The sequence below is a fragment of the Salvia splendens genome, chromosome 5 (assembly GCF_004379255.2).
Source record: "Salvia splendens isolate huo1 chromosome 5, SspV2, whole genome shotgun sequence".
NCBI classification, from domain to species: domain Eukaryota; kingdom Viridiplantae; phylum Streptophyta; class Magnoliopsida; order Lamiales; family Lamiaceae; genus Salvia; species Salvia splendens.
This window is the reverse complement of record NC_056036.1, coordinates 10,960,434-10,980,744: the sequence shown is the minus strand read 5'-3', so window position 1 is coordinate 10,980,744 and position 20,311 is coordinate 10,960,434. Positions and strand designations below refer to the sequence as shown.

Genomic DNA, 20,311 nt, shown 5'->3' with positions numbered 1-20,311 from the left:
TGCTCCCCTACACGGCTGCCACGTGAGAAATCCACATGCTCCACAAGCGAAAGACACACTCCTGCCACAAGCTTGTAACCGCCGACGGTTACGAATGAGCCATGATGAGCCTTCATGGCTCGCCGGAGCTCGTTCCAACTGCGGTGTTTGATAAGGCTAATTTCATGCATAGGTCTAGGGCTTTAATTCGTGAAATTTCTGGGTCTAACACGCGTTTTAAGCCAGGTGTGTGAAGATTTTCGCCAGGTCCAGCAAAGAAGGGAGACAGTTGTGTGGACCTAGGAAGAAGGCGAAAGAGTGGACAATATGTGGAAAATTGCTCGACGGAGGAAGCCTCGGAGTTGAAGGGTAGAATAGAGATTTCTACGAAGACTCTAGAAGGTTATGTCCGCGTCTATAAAAGAGAGAAGCATGCACGCTGGAGGGATCTTCTCGGTTGGAGACCTCGCCAACAGCTTGTAGCTTAGTTCACTTTTCTTCACACACTTGGGTTCTTTCGTGGGAAATTCAGGGCATACTTGGGGTTCACTTCTAGCTTACACACTTTTCGATCTGGTGGTAACACCGTCCTACTTGAGGGCGAAGAAACAATTTATTTTCTGTTTACGTTTCTGCTGAATTCGCCGAGCTTCGCTGTTCGAGGCTCGGACCTCTTTGTTTTCTGGATATTCTCTGTGTTTATGCAAGTTTCGTTTTAGTTTATGCCGACTGTGTTGATCTTTGTTTGTCGATTATGTTTACTTGAATTCTGAGTTGGATTGTTGGAGTTGGTTGTTTTCTAGATTATCGCAGGTTTGTGGTTGGATCTGGGAGAATGGAGTTTGTTTGTGGATGAATCGGGTTCTTAACTTGTTGATGTTGTAGGGTTGTCTGTGATTGTTGGGATCTGGAGTTGATTTGAGTAGATCTGTGAGAATCGGAGCTATGGAGTTGATTGTGCTGGGTGTTGAGTTCGGATGTCTTGGATCCGGAGTGGATTAAGCATTCGACGTGAATCTGAGTCGTGTTGGTTTAATTTTATGCCTAGCTTACGTGTATTCGTTTCATTTCGTTCAGTTTATGTAGATCTGATGTACTTCCGATTCGTAGCAAGTTTCCGGCGTCCCGATTTCTATATTCTATTCTAATCTAGGAGTATGCTCTGTTTTCTTCATTTACGTTTCTGAGTGGGATAGGAAATTGCATGAGTTTGTTAGTTGCAGCTTTTACCGTACTTACCTTATTTGAATGTCCTGGTCCCCACTTTTTAATTCTTCCTGCCTAGTCATATTTAGTTAATCATTTACACGGTCTAGCGAGCTATTGTTTCTTTCGGTGTTGATGTCTGATTTTACAAGTATTCTGTTTCTTAGGTCTAGCATTTAAATTCCGTGCCTAGGTCTAGTGGTAGTTGTTATAAACCTCAACCCTTTGCGTGGCAGCAGCCGCTTGTTTCCAGAGTCTCTAAACACTACTCACGAATCCATCTTCGTGGGATCGACCCCACTTCCCTATACTAATTTAATAGTAATTTGGGTTGAGGGATTAATTTTTGAATGAGAGTGGAGCGTGTCCAACGACAACAACACTCCGTGTTCCTTGGGTTCCTGGACCTAGTGATCCAGTGGATTTAAGAAGCGCGGTGTCTTGACCGAGCACTTGTATTAGTGTTCCCTGTGAGCACACGAAACACACACGATCCGACTCAGCTCTTCCACACTTCAGTGTTGCAACAAACGAGACGTAGCCGTTTTATCTTTGGGGACGACGCGCCAAAACCGAGAACACTACCGGGGCGTATCTCGCCTTGCGGAAAGAGGCATTCCTCGACTCGGCTAAGTTCATCTTTACCGTTTCGAATTTCTTATTGTAATTTTCGTTTCTGTTTTCTTTTCTTTAATCTTCTCTCGGGCTGTATTACGCCCGATTATTATTTTTATAGCTATATCTCCAACACCTAACAATCTCAAATGAAATCAATGTAAATATAGACATTTTCGACATGTCACCTTAGATTCAATTTGATTGAAATTGGATTTCATTATAAATGGATGCACATTAATAAAAGTTCACATATTTTGTCATCATCCTCAAAGTTGACTACAAAGACGTGATATAATTATTGTATTTTTTTATTAGCCCATTTCGACGTTAGAAAATATATTACTACACCATACTTTCCCGTCCCCTTTAAAAATATAAATCTTTTATTTTCTGTCTGTTTTGTAAAAATAGATTTTTTTTAATAAGGTGAAATTTATACCGCTAATATACTTTTTTTTCTATTTATTTTACTCTATTAATTTTATACTTAGAATATGTAATTTTAAATATTTCTATTTTTAGGAGATAAACAAAATACGTAGTAGATTGAAGAGATAGATAGGGTATATACTTATATATATACTTACTAAAATGGATTTCTATCCTGTGGAAAGAAACAGATAAAACGAGATGCCGCTGGCAGAATTTAGGATTGAAAGATTCACTGCATTCGTTTCGTTTTCAATTCACTTTCCCAAATGTAAACCCCTTCTGTAACAATCCAATTAAAAATTCGCCATTTCCGATATTTGCAATCTGAACTGGTGGGTCTTTTCAATACATGTGTTTTAATGAATGTTTTTTTGCACAATTTTGTGGTAAAAAAAGCAATATTTGCTGGTTTCTGGTATTGATTGAGCTCTTCTTGTTGCCTTAAAGACCATCTGAGTTTATGGGTTGTCATTTCAATTTTTTGGGATTGTATGCCATTTAAAGGAGCTTGATTACTATTATTGAAAATGAATCACTGATCGTCTACCTGTAACTTTCATGGGTTTGGGATGGTTTATCTAAAGTTCAAGTCTTTGTTGTAATTTGCTACTGTAATTTTTGGAAATGATGCTCAGATGGATTGCTTTCTCTTTCAGTCTATGATTGAGCTTTGGATTGGTGTAAACATAAATTATTGCAACCTCTCTTTTAGCAAATCCGATAAGAATATACTCTTTTGGTACTTTTCCACTGTAAAACTGAGTTGAAATTAGTACTGTGTTGGTGCAAACACGTGTTTTTTTGCCTCTATTTAGTTGTCATTCAGTAGATGAACGACATGATTAACCAGCTCTTTTTGCTTCTTTTCAGGATAGATTGTGATTTTTCTGAGTGAATAGATGATTTCGTGGTTGTTCTCCTTGTATGATACAGAAGGCAATGCATATTATGCTACCTGTTCTGCTTCTTATTTTGCTTTACGTCTAAGTTTGGCTGCTGGTATATTTGAAGGGACTCCAACTGGAAAGGCGTTGCGGCGGGTGGATAGATAAACAACCATCTAGAGCTATAGTTGAGGTTTATGTAGGATAATTAACAGAGGAATATTATAAGCACGTTCTTCGAACTATTGATGATTTCCGGTTATTAGTTTCCTTGTATTCTCTTAAGAGGATAAAGACCGATATTTGGTTTAATCAGCTATCACTAGTTAGTGCATCTACTTGTAGGTTGTGGGGGTCAAGTAAAGAGTGAAACGAGTAAGCTACTCTGCCAGAATGGGCTTGCCTCAAGTTCCATCAGGAAATGTAGCTGATGAAGTGTCTACTTCAGGGAGCTCAATGATACAGATACCCACATGGTTTGGTGGTGCAGGAAGCTTTGGTGTGGGTGAGAGGCACATTAGGCAGTCAAACATGACTGATGACTTTCAATGCTCTTCATTGGGGGAACGTGCAAAGGATTGTGGTACGGTTAGTTTGCCTCAAGGTGGTGTGCCGAATTTGCAAAAATTGAGGATTGAATCTATTGACAAAACTATCTTCTTGCCGCGTCGTGGTGAAAAGAACATTCAAACTCCTGCTTCAAGGATCGTGGGTTTTGAGCCTAATGGGCTCATGAACTGTACCAATAAGGATGAAGACAAACATCCGCATAGTATAACTTGCAATGCAAATGAGAACTCGAGTTCAATGATTAGGAAAAGGCTATTGTCGCCTTTGAATGGCATGGCTCTGCCCGATGAATTTGGGGGTGAGCGTCTGGAAATTGGGAACACAGCCTACCTCAAGGATTTCCACGTAAGAGGAGGTAGTCATGGCATTACCCTGAAAGAGAATAAGAAAGCTCACATTGGTAATTTGGACCAGGGCAGTCCACCAAGTTGGTCTATACCTATCTTTTCAAGGAGTAGTAGTCTATCAGAAGAAGATTGTGACGTCAACTGCAGGATCATCACTGATGGGCCCTTGTTAGAAAATCATGGATGTATGTATCAAAATCTCATCTCATCATACAACAGTATTACATCTTATACTGGAAAAATAGAAGCACCCTCTAAGGATAGAGCAGTGAGTATATCACGGGATGCTCTAGTCTCCACTCCGTTGTCTCTATCCCCTCTTGGACCAAGATTTTGTGGGAGAATAAGAAATTCTCAAGGATCTAGGGATCCCAAAAGGGAGTTTGATGAGAGCTGCATAACATTTAAAGATGTCGAACAGTCTCTTGAAGGAACTATTCCGAGCTTTGTGTCGTTTCATAGGGATGAGAATGTCATCATGTCAAGCAGAGGGCTTGAAGATGATGAAGATTTCTTGTTGAACTTTGATCATTTAACACCGGAGAGTTTGATATTCATTCACGGACATAATAGAAGGTCTACTACTCAAAATGCAAAAATAGGTAGATCCCTCAGTGGGTTATCAGTCAGAAGGTCGTTAGTTGGCTCATTTGAGGAATCACTGTTATCTGGTAGGTTAGCTTCTGGGATTGCCAACCAGGTATCTTTATTCCCTGTTACTACTGATTATCTAAATCTGATCTAATGCAGTCTGTAAGCTGTCTGAATTTCACATAACTTTGTTATTTGTCTTGTGCAGAAAATTGATGGTTTCCTTGCAGTACTGAATATTACCGGAGGAAAATTCTCACCTCATCCACAGAAACTTCCGTTTTCTGTAACTAGTGTTGATGGTGATAACTACTTATTATACTACTCATCTATAGATCTTTCTGTACATTCCTCTTCAAACAAATGTGAAGGTCCAACACTGAAGAGAAGCCTCAGTGCAAATGGCTCCTCTGATGACAAAGCTCGCCTGAAAATACCTATGAAGGGCCGGTTGCAATTGGTATTCTCTCTGTCTGCATTACTACCATTTTATTTTCTTGATTTTTCTTCTAACCATGGGCTTCAAGCCTTCAAGGTGCACTGATAATTTCTCACTTGATGTATTTTTATTTTGAAGATTTTCTCTTCTAAATATTTTATAACTATCGCCTCTTTGATATGCTGCCATTTGAATTTCGCAAATGTACCTCTAATAAGAGAGCTTCACTGCAGGTCCTTAGCAATCCGGAAAGAACACCAATTCATACATTCTTCTGTAACTATGATTTGAGTGACATGCCTGCTGGCACAAAGGTGAGTTTGAAGCTTCTGAAATCAAATGAAGAGATTATGTTATTCTTTAATCTGCTGCTTACTGCCTTTACCACAGTAATATCTATTGATTCAATTATATTTGTGTTACAAAAAGAATACGTTCTTATTTCCTCGTATTATCTTGGATTTCATCTGTCAATTCTGTGCTTTGTTTATTTACCTTAACTCTTAAGGGTAATGCATGTTTTTGATTCCTGTAAGACAAAGCAGTTCAAATCAGATGATTTGAAGTTAAAACTTAAGAATTATGTCAGATTTTTCAACGAGTCCATAACTTTTGACCAAAAATAGTTTGACATCTAATGTGTCCTATTCAACTTATAGACATTTCTCAGACAAAAGGCCACTTTGGCTGTGGATAGAGGTGGACAGAGAGATTCTGGTGCGACGAATGAGGGATCACTCCCCACGCTTTCTGTATCAGGTGATTCCTTACAGCAAAGGACACTTTGTACTGATGCATGCAGCTTGTTAGAGAATGATTGCAGTAATATAGATAACATTTCTTTTAGTTTGTCTGGTGCAAATAAAAGTAAATCTGTATGCTGCCGCTCAAAGGTTAATAAGAATGCTACAGGTTCCGGTGTTCTGCGTTATGCGGTACATCTGCGTTTCATTTGCCCCCACTCGAAGAAGAGCTTGAAAAATTGTATGAAATCTAAATCCGGTCCATCCTCCCTACCGTCAAGTAACAACATGGATTTTCAAGGAGAACGTCGGTTTTACTTGTATAATGAGATGAGAGTCGTGTTCCCTCAGCGCCATTCAGATTCTGACGAGGGCAAGGTATGTGCATTTTTTAATTTAAGACAAGGTTTCTTATGCACCCTCCTGGTATCGTAACCTTGTCTTAGCATCCCTGTTTGATCTATATTGATGGATGCGGTCTACGATGATCTCCTGAAACGAGATGTTGGTGTCTTAGTAGCTACTTTCCCATAGGATGATAGGAATGGAGGTTTCCCTACTTTATTTTCTAATAAAATATCATGTTAGAATGTTAGTGCTCCTCAGGTGTCTATGTTATCATAGCAATCTTATACGCTCCATGATCTTACTTATCATAGTTAGAAACATTATTCTTCTAATTGAACTAATTTGGTTTCCACATTGATTTATTTGTGTTGACTAAGTTATACTAGTATTGAATTATTTTTGATGCACTTCTCTGATTATGATAATTTAAGAAGCTGTCATTTTTCTTATATTTGCATTAAACCTGCACACACAGACCATGCATAAGATAAGATTATACTTTCAAACTTATATCTATTAGGAACTAGTATCATAACATATAAACTTCAATATTTAAAATTTTCTGAACAAGTTCAGTTAGGCTCCTCCATGATCAGCTTTGTTTTGTAAACATGGGATAAAGTGATCATTTTTTTAGTCACGACTTACGTGTCAATTTCCTGCTTAGAGGTTCCTATAGTTCTTTGATGAAAAACATCTCCCGTATCATTTTCACAAGAGATGGATGTATGGAGTTCTCCTAAATTTATCCTTTTTCACCCTATGCCCAACCTAGTAACTAGTAACTTCAAACTTGATTATTACACGTAAAGGTGTGTATTTCCTCATACTTGTGTGTAGCTCGAAATTTACCTGGTTGAATATATGCATATGAGGTTCTGATAATAAGTGACTCATGAATCTTAAATTTATGCGATTAAATCGTCAAGATCATCAAAGAAGGCTTGTTAAAAGGCAATGTGGTTAGGGTGGTGACTGGTGATATGTTGAGAACCGGTAGAATTCCCAAGGCATAATAGGTTTCTGAATCACAGGAAATAACGTGTTGAACTTTTGGCTGGAAAATAAGAAGAGGAGAGCCTTGTGAATAATGCGATGCACATAGGCAATATTTCTGTCATCTTCGTGTTTAGGAACTAAGTTTCATTGAAATTGGATTGGAAATTGTGCATCTTACTTGGCTCTAATGCCTCATGAAATTGAAAGAGGCGCAGATAAATCGTTCATAAAGTTTTTCCTTTTCCATGATTTGAATTCTGTATGATTTCTTGTTTGACATGAATGCTCTGTGCTGCTCGATTCTCCACAACTTGCATCTGCATCTACCTTGTGATCGTTTATGTTAGTTAGCTTTTATCTCGTTTTCCCTACATGGAGCTCTTCCAGTAACAAGGGATTGAATTTGTTGGTGCAGTTGCAAGTGGAATATGATTATCCCTCAAATCCAAAGTATTTCGACATCAGTCAATAACATCCTTGTTTCCATGATTTCCCAATCCAGTATATATTTGTTTGTACATACATGATACATGTAAATGGGTCACCAAAACCCACATCACATGTAAATTCATGCCAATAATATGTTGCTTGTGTTGTACAAACTGCACATTCAACATCTATTTATCCACAAAATAAATTTATGTTGGATTGTGATATTGCCATTCAAATTTCAACCTTTTTAAGTAGATAGTACTTATAATTTTAAAATTTAAGCAATGTAAGTAGATGTGTAATGTTAGTAGAATTGAATGAATAAGAGTGAAGTTGATGTACCCACCGAATCATCTTGTTAAGGTAAAGCTGAGCATCCCAGTTTCTATTTTCGACTAATGTTTCATTTTTACGCTTAACTTAAATTAAAAAAACCTCAATCTATAATTATGGTATTCAATTAAGAATATATGCCAAGTGTCAATTTGACCAACACTTGAGAGAAATTTGCATTTTCTCTTAATTTACATTTAGCCTGAAAAATAGACTCTAAATTTGTTGTATTAGGTCAGAAGAGAAACTAAATATTTTCTGGAGAACTGCATGCCAATCAATCAATGCATTTTGCCATCATTGATTTATGCCATGATTTAAAGTAAACACTTTTAATATCCAACCACTACAACTTTATCCATATTTAACATTGATCGCTAATTTCCAACGTGAAGAAACAACAACACTAAAAGTATGCATTAAAATGAAAATCAAAACTAGGGCCTATAAATTGTGGGCAGGAACTTATATCTTTCCACAGTTAGTCAGTCCATAAAAGTGCTATATATACACCCCCACAAATCCCATTTCTTCATTCATCTAATACATAGTTAGAATGGCAATCTCCAAAGACAACCTCAACACCCCAAAATCTCACTATGCATCACAAATCTTTCTCAGAATATTGGCCATTGCAACTACCCTCTCTGCTGCATGCCTTATGATCACCAACAAGCAAGCCACGCTTATCTTTGGAATCCAAGTCGTTGCCCGTTACTCCTATTCCCCCGCTTTCAAGTACTACTATCATTCAAACCCAACACAATAATATATACACACACATTTCTTTGTTTCTATAATATCAAATATGCATATATTGTAGGTTTTACGCATTCGCAAATATTGCTGCGTTTGCACTGTCAGTTTTGTCACTGATTGCCGTGTTTTTGATGGAGAGAAAGCCACTCAACTCAACCTTCTACTTCTGCTTGTTCCTCCATGACTTGGTACACTTAAACCTCAATTTCAAACCACCTCCTTTTACATATATAATATTAACAGATTATCACTGTTTTTGTGTTAGTTTTTTCAACAGACTGTTACTGTTTTGTTAATGGCTGGATTAGGCGCCGCGATGGCGATTGCATACGTGGGCAAATTTGGCAACTCCCACAGCGGTTGGATGCAGATTTGTGATCATTTTGGCAAGTTTTGCAACAGAGTAATTGCTTCTTCAGTTGTTGGATTCTTGGGACTTTTTGTTTATTTAATCCTCACTATCGTCTCCGCTAACCAATCAAGGAAAATCCCACCTTCAATTTAAAGCTAGATTTCTCTATGTAATAATGTGTGAGAATGAATGTTGGTATATTAATTATATTCATGTTTGGGTTTGGCCGAATCCGATAGCTTGTCTATTTAATTACGATCATAAGAAAATCATTCCTTTATATTGATTGTTTTATTGTAACTCAAATACCATCTACTTATTATAAATTTGGTCACGTTAAAAACCACATGAAACTAGAATATCTCATTTTGTTAAATATGGGTAAAATACAAATTTTAAGAATGATACACAATAAAGAGTTACTACATGCCTGAATGGGGGAAAAATCACATGTGATTGCCAAAAAGTTATTTAGCCCCTGAAATTTCTTCTCATTTTACTATTTTTATCTTCTCTCTTTATTAAACATATTTTAGGCTTCAAGTTATATTCCTTTCTCTATCATAGCACTACCGCTACAGTTTGTTTTCTATATCGATATATCTCTTTTTTGTAACTTTGGAAAAATGAACCTCTGAAGTCTTGTCTTCTTTTGATTTTTTTTTGTATGGGATATAAATTTGCTTTATATACTCCATGTAAAAATAGAACTAGATAGAGTCACATACATAATTTTAGTTAAATGATAGTAGTATAATATAAAAGGTTACAACAAAATTTCGAAAAATATAATTGATGCAAAACAGAAATTAAACTTTTACGATTTTGAATTTTCTATACATACACAAAATAAAAATTACAGTACAATTTTTTTTATATCTATACCTAGCTAAATTTGAATTTTCTATTATATCTAGCATTTCCTTAGATGATTTAATAATTATAATACACTAATGATTCCATTTAACTATATTTTTTTGTTTATATTTAATTACTTTAATTCAATATTTTTGTTTAGTGGCTTATGTTTACAATGCTGCTAGCGCTAGTAAAAGGTGTACGCTAGTAAAAAGTGTTTTCTTATCTTAATTATACAGTACTATACTACTTTAAAATAAGTTGTTCTTTAACCTTGTTTACATGAGTTAAAATTTTATTAAAAGTATATATTGAATTAATTACTAGAAGGATATAGTAAATTTTTAAACTTTTCTTAAAGTCATATTACAAAATTATATCAATTCGCGAATACGTTAATATCAGTTAAACAACAAAAAATATATCGGTTATCCTGACTCAATATCAGTTCGCTAATTTATGAATATCAAGAACTGATATATTTTGTAACGTCAACTGATCAGAGAACTGATATAATTTTCAATTTTCAAAATTTTCATTTATAAAAAATTTTCACCTGAACCACACTCGTTACTAAAATACTACATCAATCTGAGTTTTATGTATCACTATATGTTACTATTACTACCACTTTTTAAAGGTCATAAAGAATAACACTATTTGTGTGTTTTAATATAAAGTATGCTAGTCACATTATTGTATAATAAGCTATAAATTGCAAATGAATGACAACGTTAGGAAAATTACAAGTAATATGGTGATCAGAAAAATATTCGTAAGATGAATTCATGCATGATCTTTTTCTCATATTTATGCATATATACACCAAATTAAACTAGTGGGGTACTGATATACACTCAGGCATATAGAGATAAATACAATATGCAAAAGATCGCATATAGAATATGGAAAAAAAACCTTTAATCCTTTATGATATAGAGTTTTCTTGGTTTAGATTATATTCATAAAGGGAAAAAAATGGCATACATACATGAATGTGGGATTTGTGGAAGAAATTGTGGGTTCTGATCCAACTGTTATGGACAATTTTAGGCTGCTATTAAATGGCAACATAAATACCGAATTCGAAGCGAATTTCATTATGAATCCGATATACATCTACTACTCTCTCCGTTTCACAAAAGAGTCACATTTTTATTATTTTAATCCGTTCTATAATAAGAATCACATTTTACTTTTATTCTAAATGGTAAATATATCTCATGTTCCATTAATTCACTTCACTCACATTTCATAATAAAATAAATATAAAAAAGTAAACCCTATATTCCACTGACTTTCTGTCCACTATTTTCTGCATTTTTTAAAAAACGTAACCATAGTAAATGTGATTCCAATTATGGGTTCGGAGAGAATATACAAATAGGATTTAATTAGAACGGGGCATAGAGAGAGGTGGCACGACCTACTGACATTTTGAGCAAAAATAATAGTATGACATAACGCATTAAATGCTTCAATATTTTAAAAGAGACTATACATGTGCGGTGAATAATTGGCTTTGCAAATTATTATTCGCTCTCTCACAGATAAGTAATGCATTTTTTTCAACATAAAATTTAAGAAAATAATATTTGATGAATTAAATATGGTAATATCACCTCCGGATTTGATGTTTGGACTTTTTACGTTTAAGTTATTATGTTGGATAATCGATCAAAGAATAGAAGAATCGAACATAGAAATGAAAAAAATGAGAAATCTGTATCATTGGTTGAGTAAACTTGGATTACCAGAGTAAAATAATGCGAAAAACTAGCTAATCAAGCTATATGATGCTGGTCAAGAAGGTCATTTCCATAACCGCTCTTAACCGATCATACACTGATTAACAAGAAACAAACAAAGCTGCTGGTGTAAAATTTTGCCTATAAAGGAGTAATTTATTACTTTTAATACCATCCGAAACCCTTTCTTTGAATCCATCATTTTCATTAACTATTTATGGATATTACACCACTTTTTTACTGCATCTCTTGTTTACACCCACAATCCATTGTCCATTCCCTTAATTATTCATGAATCTTACTACTACTACTACTACTACTATATTTTTTCTTTTTTTATCAATCAATTTAGTTTAAAATAAATTAAAATCCTAAAAATTATATAATTGAAATAATAAAATATGAAATCTATAATTTTCAAATCGAATCTCCCGCCCTCGATAAACTTCCCCTTAAGTTGAGTAGTAAGTATATCGCTACTTTTGCATATAATTTTATTCAACAATCGGAAATTCGCGGCAATGACAACTCGTTACTGGACGGCTTCTCTCCCCGTTGGCCAAAGGCTCGTCCGCATCTTCTTTGTGGAGTCGCCTTCAAGAATCCATCTCCAAACAAGCCTTTGTTTCTCTGCTGTTTATTGTGATTTGTAAATCTGATTTGGGGGAATTGCCAGTCTAACCACTTAACTTAAATAAAGTTAGTTTCATTCGGATCACGGATGCGGTTTTTTTTATTGAATTTGGAGTTCGATATTCGGATCACGGATGCTGCCATTGAGTGATGATCTATTGTTAGGAATTAGGGTAAGGACTGTTGGATAATGAATTTTATTTCACAGTCGAACAACTTCATTGAAGGAGTGTCGCATAAAATCCGGCAACAGATTGAGGAATTAGAGCTCTCTTACGGTTGATGGGGTTCCAGTTTATTCTTATCTCACTAGGTAATTGATCGTTCTTCAAATTGGACTGATGTTCGACTGTACGAATGATTTGGATGATTGGTGTAGGTTTGCGTGGGATGAAGCCAAGTATCCTACAATGTCGCCACTCAAGGAGATTGTGGATGGAATTCATGTACAAATTGCTAAAATTGAAGATGATTTGAAGGTATCCTTGCTCATCTAAAATAAATAAATCCTTTCTATTACACTAATTTTGTCAAAATGCTATATGAGATATGTGATGTATCTACTCCATGGTTGATTTTTATAAGTTGTGACTGGAAGATAGAATTTTAGCTGTAACTATTACCAGATTAATCTCATGCCTCTTAGATATGCCTAAGTTTCATATGAAGTTATGAACTCGATTTACCCCGTGACGGCTGTTTGTTATCTGGATAAATATTAAGAATGCAACCTATTTTACAAGGGTGACTTTGAGTTAATCAAATTATATATGTTCTTTCGGGTTAAACTCAAGAAATTATTGTCCATCGACTAAAGCACAATCTGTGCTTTTTTAGAAATTCAATTTATATAGTATCTATCATCTCTAGCATTTCACTAAGCATGTTGCGGTTGGATGGATTTTATCTCACAGGTTCGGGGTGCTGAATACAGTAATGTGCGCAGTCAACTAAATGTCATTAATCGAAAGCAGGCTGGAAGGTATTTTGTTGACTGGAATTATAGTGAAATTTGGCATCAAATGCATGTGTTTTAGCAAAGGCATGGTCTTGTTGCAAGATATATGGTACATTTTAGAAATGAATACATTAAGTCTGCATTCGTTTAATTCCTAGAATATATGTTTTAATGAAGGGAACTCATGCTGCTACCATGATTTGCATGAATGCTCTAGCTCTTCTGGATATTGAGACTCCATTTGTCGTTTTTCCTCCAAGTCAAATATATCTGGCACATATTGTAAGGAGAAACTTCATATTGTATACATTACTTTCTCCAAGTCAAATATATCTCTTGGTATTACCAGGAATTATTTGCTTACTAAACCCTCGTTCTTGGAGTTTCTTTAGAATAGAAGTATTCCCTGTAGATACTTGGAGAAGTCAAAGCTCCAAGCTGCATAACTACAGTTCTAGCAGAGATAATAGATCTCAACAAAATTTAGGCACATTTATAAAATCACTAGCCTGTAAGGCCTACCTGGAAATTTATCAACTTACGTTCTTTGGACATGGAGAAACTACTGAATATCCAGTCTTGAGTGATATTTTCCTTGAAAATATAGATGCATAAATGAAGAATCTAAATATAGATCGTGGATGTTATTATTTTATTAGTTCTCCACATGGCTTCGTTTAAACTTTTAAAGAATTTTTTATATGATAAAAGATGATCAACATCTTATTGTATAGATATGAAGATATTTAAGGGATGTTGGTTTTATTATGTTTGAATAGAGAGAGCGTTACGTCTAAGATCAATTTGAATTGGAGAATAGCCTGGTCTTCAGCATTTTAAACATCATAGATGGACTTATCATATTATAGGTGCAAAAATGATACTTTTCCTTCTATTTCTACATACACTATTATTTTCTCCGGCTAGAGAAATTACCTTAAGTTGAAACTGGTGCAGGATACAGTACGATCTGTGGTGTTGTCTTCTACAGAGGCATCACTTGGAAAAGGATATTTGTCGTATTTATGATACGTGGTGGTTGTCAGATTTTGTGCAACATACAAACTTTGAAAATTGTGGTACATTTGGTATTTCCTTTTTCTATTAGATGGAGTTTTGGATAGTATATTTATTGTGCCTTCTCTCTCTCCTTTAACAAACACTCATTCGCATGACTGAATATTTTATGCTTGAGCTGTGTGGGGGGGGGGGGGGAGGGGGGATTTGATAGCAGCATTTATCAAAGACTACCATTTTAATTGAGATTGTGCAGCTTAGCTGTTCGTGACCTTTCCAACTTGGTGAAGCCCCAAGACATTGTTACTTCAGAACGCTTAATAACCCTCCTTGCAGTTGTTTCCAAGTATTCTCAGAAGGATTGGCTATCAAGCTACGAGACACTAACAGAGTATGTTGTAAGTGCTTGTTTAATGGTTACAATGTCGTTATGTTCTTCTCTCTCATTTGCATTCTAGGGGCCTTATTTACATTTCAGCATTCATTGCCAAGTTTGCCATATGTGATTGCAGAAATTCCAACTGTTAACAGAACATTAGTATTCTTGACTGTATTCTTATCATTAAATCCCACCTATTGATAGAATTATCTTTTAGGTCCCTAGATCCTCCAAGAAGCTGCATGAGGACAATGAATATGCTCTATATACTGTAACATTATTCAATCGAGTTGCTGACAATTTTAGAACTAAGGCACGTGAAAGAAGTTTTCAGGTGAGGTTGCAATTTCTTATGCATACTATTTCTTCTCATGCCTGCTGTTTTCAGCATCACCTCTTGAGTTTTTCAGAATTTTCTTGAGTCTTCTCCTGTCTGATCGGATTCTGCACTGAATCACATTTTATGCAATGTAGGTTCGTGATTTTGAATATAATCAGAGACACAAGATCGTCGAAAGCAAGAGCTTGAAAAGGCAATGCAAGACCAAGAGACATTGAGAAGCTCTTTGTTGCAGTGGTGCTACACCAGTTACGGGGAGGTATTTATTTCACCATTTATTAGGCTAATTTTTTATTTATTTATTTCACCATTTACACCAGTGGTACTAAGATTGCATCAACCACAACATAGAAATTAGTCGACTCGTGGGGGTTTGTTCTTGCTTACTTGTAGATTACCCTCTTCACTTTTTCTATCATTATCTCACATGCCGTACACCAAGTGAAGACGCAGCCTATCATTGTCACAAGCTTGAAGCATGACGTATTAAGGAGCTATATATGAAAGTATATAATCAACCTTACCCGACCAATGTGCCATCTAATATCTTCATGTCACCAAGCTTTCCTTCTCAACATCACTGCCTTGCTAAGAATCCCACTGTTCACTTATGACCATAGTACTAAGACTTCTCTAGAAACATGAAATCCTTCATCATCACAGTACCGTAAGCTAAACTAAGTTGTAGCAATTGATAGAAACTTGAGAGGGACAACAGCTTTAAAAACGGCTAACCTCATTCTATAGTTCATGATAAAGTTCTTTATCATATTAGCATTGCTGCAACATTGGAGATCCTAGAACATAAGTTTCTTGTGTGTTCAATGTTCTTTACAGCACATATATTCTGCAACACTAGGATTGAGTGTGTGGAACAACACATGATGTCCACACAACGCTAAGATACAATCCTTACACTAGTAATCCAATAGCCAAACAATTCTTCGTATAATTTATGATTACTTGAACCATATTTTAGGAGCTAATCTGTTTAATAACTTCATACAGTAGATGATTTGTTGCTCTCGTTATGAGATTTAACAATTTACAATCACTACTTCACCGAGGACTCTAGATATTCCAACAAGCAATTGCTATCCTCGAGTGCCCTAGTATTTTATTGTTACTAGCTAGTTATGTACAAGAATCCAATAATACCAGGTTAATAGGCTAAATTGGATTAATTTAGATTTTATATAGACTGCAAGTTCAGTTTCATATATTGTAATTTTCCCTTATCCTATGGAATTCGAATTTTTCATTGCATTCAAAGATACATTTTTTTTATCAAATGTTTTATTTCACAACATAAGTAATAATTTTCTGATTGACATGCTAATGACATTTAGTAGTAATATGCTAACATGTTTATTTTTGGTGGTTTGTGCTACCTGAAAAATCCAAGGAAGGGAATAGATTCTTTATACTTGAATTTCAATGTCTTGCGGCTCTTGCCACTCTTACCAACAAATACTCCATGTCCATGATGCATCACATGCTTACATACACAACCATTGAGTGGGGAAAAGCCAGTAGTAGTACCAAAAATATGTTCCATAATCATCCATGATTATTGGCCTGTTATTTGGATTCCTAAATTCAATCTTTATTTGTTTGAAAGGTCTTTAGCTTGTGGATGCACTTCTGCACTGTACGTGTCTTTAGTGAAAGCATTCTGCGATACTGTTCTGCCTCCATCATCTCTGGTAATCCCTTGGATGCGCTTTTGTATTTCTATAATGTTTTCTGAGTGGCTCTCTAAATTCTCTCTTTTCAGTCCGTTGTGTTGTCCCCGTCTGTTAAAAATGAGAGGAAAGTTCGTTCCATTCTAGAGGGATTGTGCAGCACTTCAAATACGTACTACTTAGTTCCTTTGCAATTAAATTTGTTTCTTGGCAATTTTGAACTTATTAATCATGTAGTTTAATCTGATCTGAAGTAATTTTTTGGCATAAAATGTTAAAGCATAAATCTACGAGCAATGGGATCTTCAGAGTTTCGATTGATCAGAAGGATCGAGATTAAGTTCATCTCACCTTGTCTTCATTTGTAAAAAGATGTAGTAGAAGGGACAACCGCAAAACCGTTGCATGTGTTGAACATGTATAGCATTTACTACGAAATGGTTTGGCATTGGTCCACCTCTTGAGTCTTGAAGCAGATTCATTGTTTCTGGTTTTACTTACTCCAATATGCCCCATTCAGAATACACATGTTTTTGTTGGATTATTGGCTGATCAAGGGGACACGTATGCATGAGCGCATGCATGAAGCTGATGAAGCTGCTGGACTACGGTGGGACAGCAGAGCATAGAATCAAGAAAGCAAGGAGATAGCCGTTGAAGGCAGTTAGCAACGGCAGTAACAGACTTATGTGAAGACCTTTTTCACTTAAGTGTTGTATAAATAGTTAGCTTGTTTACACTTTGTAGTTAGAGAGGGTGAAATCAGTTGTACATTCAAGAATCCATCAATAAGAGTTTTTACTTCGGTTTTTCTCAAGAAAGAGTGTTCATCTTCTTCACGTTTACATTCTTGTTTCATCTTCTTCATATTCGATATTCCAACAATTGGCGCCGTCCGGTGGGAAAAGGAATCGAACCCAACGATTTTGAAGGGTAGCAATGGCGACACGTCTCGATGCTGAAAAGTTTACGGGAAAGAATGACTACAGCCTTTGGAAAATGAAGATGCGGGCCATTCTTGTGCAGCAGGGTTTAGCTGCTGCTCTAACCCCAGTCGATGAAGATGCGAAAGCTAAAGCTCCTGCTCTCGATGAAAAGGCGAAGGCCAAGCACGATGAGATGCTTCTCAAGGCGCATAGTGCTGTGGTCTTGTGCCTCGGAGATACGGTATTGAGAGAGGTGCAAGCCGAGACAACCGCCGTAGGAATTTTGAAGAAGCTTGATGAGGTATATCTGGCCAAATCTTTAGCTAACCGTCTCTACATGAAGAGGAGATTGTATTCCTATTGTTTCTTGGAGAATAAACCAATTCTTGAGCAGTTGGAGGATTTCTCAAAGTCAATCGATGATTTGGAAGTTGTGGATGTCAAAATAGCCGATGAAGATAAGGCTATCTTGGTTCTTAATGCTTTGACTGATTCATACGATCAAATGAGGGATGCTATCCTATATGGTAGAGACAAGCAGATCACATATGCTGAAGTACATGCAGCTTTAATGGCCAAGGAACTGCAGAAGGGAGCTATGAAGCGTACAGATTTGCAGCAGCCAGAATCGCTTAACATCAAGAAATCGGGCAAGAAAAATTTCAAGAAGAAATGGGATAATTCGAAGCCTGAAGTCTCTGGTACAAAGGAGGCTCGATCTTGCTTCTGGTGCAAGAAGCCAGGGCACTTAAAACGTGATTGCCATGCTTGGAAAAGGAAGCAAGCAATTGAGGCTAATTCCCATTCCAATGTGGTGAATGGTGAAGTCGATGAGGTTCCCGAAGTTATGAATGTCACTGACAGATGTGAGAAAGGGTTCTGGATAATGGACTCGGGTTGCTCTTTTCATATGTGTCCAACTAAGGAATGGTTCCACAACATGAAGGAAGCACATGGGACTGTGCTCCTTGGTAATAACCATACCTACAGAATCAGAGGAATTGGTAGCATCTTCTTGAGGGTAGATGATGGATCTATCAAGGAGTTATCTGATGTGAGATATATTCCAGAGGTGAAAAGAAATTTGATATCTCTGGGAACTATGGAAAAGAGAGGGTATTCCTTCATATCTAAGCATGGTGTAATGCAGATTTGTAAGGGCTCACAGGTAAAGATGGTGGCTAAGAGGAATGGTAGTTTATATTACCTACAAGCTGCAGTGATTGAGGGTGAATCACACTCTGTCTCCACACCAGATTTAAGAATAGAGATTGGGACACCCGGCTGAAGGGAGCCTAAAGATGCTGATCAAAGTTGGCCTCATTGAGGCTAATCAAGCAGAATCAATGGGGACTTGTGAGGACTGCTTGTTGGGAAAAGCCAAGAAACAGAGCTTTCCAGCAGGTATGCATACTTCTTCATCTCCTCTAGATTATGTACATTCGGACCTATGGGGGCCCTCACCAGTTAAAAGCCTTGGTGGAGGGAGATATTATATGTCCATTGTTGATGATTGGACAAGAAAGGTCTGGGTGTATATTTTAAAGGAGAAATCTGCTGCTTTTGGAGTGTTCAAGAATTGGTGCTTGGAGGTTAGCAATGAGAAATCAACTGTTCCAAAGATATTGAGAACAGACAATGGACTAGAGTTTTTGTCCAAAGAATTTGAGTCTTTCTGCCAAGAAAAAGGAATCAAAAGGCACTTAACTGTCCCAGCAAATCCTCAACAAAATGGGATTGCTGAGAGGATGAACCGTACTCTCCTAGAGAGAGTAAGATGCATGCTAAGTTCTTCGGGTGCTAGCAAAAGCTTCTGGGCAGAAGCGGTTTGTACTGCTGCTTACTTGATTAATAAATGCCCGGCATCAGGAATAGGTGGAGCAATACCAGATGAGAGGTGGTATGGGGGAAAGTCTGATTATAGCAGACTCAAGCCTTTTGGATGTTTGGCTTTTGCACATCAGAGATCGGGAAAGTTGAGTGCTAGAGCTCTTAGATGCATGATGCTGGGATATCAGAAAAACGTGAAAGGTTTTAGGCTCTGGTGCCTTGAGCCTGGTAGGCAAAAGATATTGGTGAGTAGGGATGTAGCCTTCATTGAGCACAAAATGCCACTGAAAGAGAGAAACTCCAGTGAATCAGCCTCTGCAGTCAGTGAAAGTGATTCTCATTTTGAGGTGGAGGATGGTGTTATTGATGCAGATCCTGAGGGATCTGATGGATTTCAAACTGAGATCACTGATCCTATGCCTGTGCCTGATGGTGAAGCAGATGAATCTAAGAAAGAGGCTGTTGATAGTGCTCAAGAAGATCTCACAGATTATCAGTTGGCAAGGGACAGAACTAGGAGGACTAATATACGGCCTCCAGCAAGATTCAGAGACTCTAAGCTATTATTTTATGCTCTCCACATAGCAGAACAGCTAGAGCACTCAGAACCAAGCTCCTATACAGAAGCAGTTTCTGGTCCAGAATCAAAACAGTGGATACATGCCATGAAAGAGGAGATTGACTCTCTCTTGAAGAACAAGACCTGGATACTGGTAAATAAGGTTGATTCCAGAAAGATAATAGGCTGCAAATGGGTCTACAAGAAGAAGATTGAGGCTGCACAGACTGACAATGTGAGGTTTAAGGCTAGGTTGGTAGCCAAGGGCTTCAACCAGTAAGAAGGTGTTGATTTCAATGAAGTTTTCTCACCCGTTGTCAAGCATAACTCTATCAGAGTTCTATTG

The 20,311-nt window shown here is 36.7% G+C and overlaps 2 protein-coding genes and 1 pseudogene across 4 annotated transcripts; all 3 read left to right on the top strand.

Annotated features, from left to right (window-relative positions):
• The first annotated feature begins 2,405 nt into the window (after positions 1-2,405).
• LOC121804821 lies at positions 2,406-7,820 on the top strand. Of its 2 annotated transcripts, none has more exons than XM_042204507.1 (7): positions 2,406-2,567; positions 3,247-4,736; positions 4,836-5,087; positions 5,300-5,380; positions 5,726-5,825; positions 5,979-6,187; positions 7,572-7,820. In XM_042204507.1, exons 2-7 carry the CDS (start codon positions 3,513-3,515, stop codon positions 7,626-7,628), a joined length of 1,923 nt encoding a protein of 640 aa, XP_042060441.1. In that variant the 5' UTR covers positions 2,406-2,567; positions 3,247-3,512; the 3' UTR covers positions 7,629-7,820. The 2 variants fall into 2 exon arrangements, with proteins under 2 accessions (XP_042060441.1, XP_042060440.1); XM_042204506.1 differs by having other exon boundaries at positions 3,106-4,736.
• Positions 7,821-8,286: 466 nt separating this feature from the next.
• Positions 8,287-9,279, top strand: LOC121803331 (CASP-like protein 1F1). 2 transcript variants are annotated; one of them, XM_042203013.1, is made up of 3 exons: positions 8,287-8,659; positions 8,745-8,868; positions 8,958-9,279. In XM_042203013.1, exons 1-3 carry the CDS (start codon positions 8,478-8,480, stop codon positions 9,183-9,185), a joined length of 534 nt encoding a protein of 177 aa, XP_042058947.1. In that variant the 5' UTR covers positions 8,287-8,477; the 3' UTR covers positions 9,186-9,279. The 2 variants fall into 2 exon arrangements, with proteins under 2 accessions (XP_042058947.1, XP_042058946.1); XM_042203012.1 differs by having other exon boundaries at positions 8,946-9,279.
• A 2,884-nt stretch (positions 9,280-12,163) lies between these two features.
• LOC121803787 lies at positions 12,164-17,279 on the top strand (annotated as a pseudogene).
• The last annotated feature ends 3,032 nt before the right edge of the window (positions 17,280-20,311 follow it).

What these genes read in the sequence shown, in the direction of transcription:
- LOC121804821 (XM_042204507.1), top strand. Translation starts at nt 3,513, where the DNA reads ATGGGCTTGCCTCAAGTTCCATCAGGAAATGTAGCTGATGAAGTGTCT. An exon ending in CCCCACGCTTTCTGTATCAG is followed by an intron (nt 5,826 to 5,978) that starts GTGATTCCTTAC and finishes AGAATGCTACAG; the next exon opens with GTTCCGGTGTTCTGCGTTAT. An exon ending in CAGATTCTGACGAGGGCAAG is followed by an intron (nt 6,188 to 7,571) that starts GTATGTGCATTT and finishes TTGTTGGTGCAG; the next exon opens with TTGCAAGTGGAATATGATTA.
- LOC121803331 (XM_042203012.1), top strand. Translation starts at nt 8,478, where the DNA reads ATGGCAATCTCCAAAGACAACCTCAACACCCCAAAATCTCACTATGCA. An exon ending in TCCTATTCCCCCGCTTTCAA is followed by an intron (nt 8,660 to 8,744) that starts GTACTACTATCA and finishes CATATATTGTAG; the next exon opens with GTTTTACGCATTCGCAAATA. An exon ending in GCTTGTTCCTCCATGACTTG is followed by an intron (nt 8,869 to 8,945) that starts GTACACTTAAAC and finishes TTTTTGTGTTAG; the next exon opens with TTTTTTCAACAGACTGTTAC.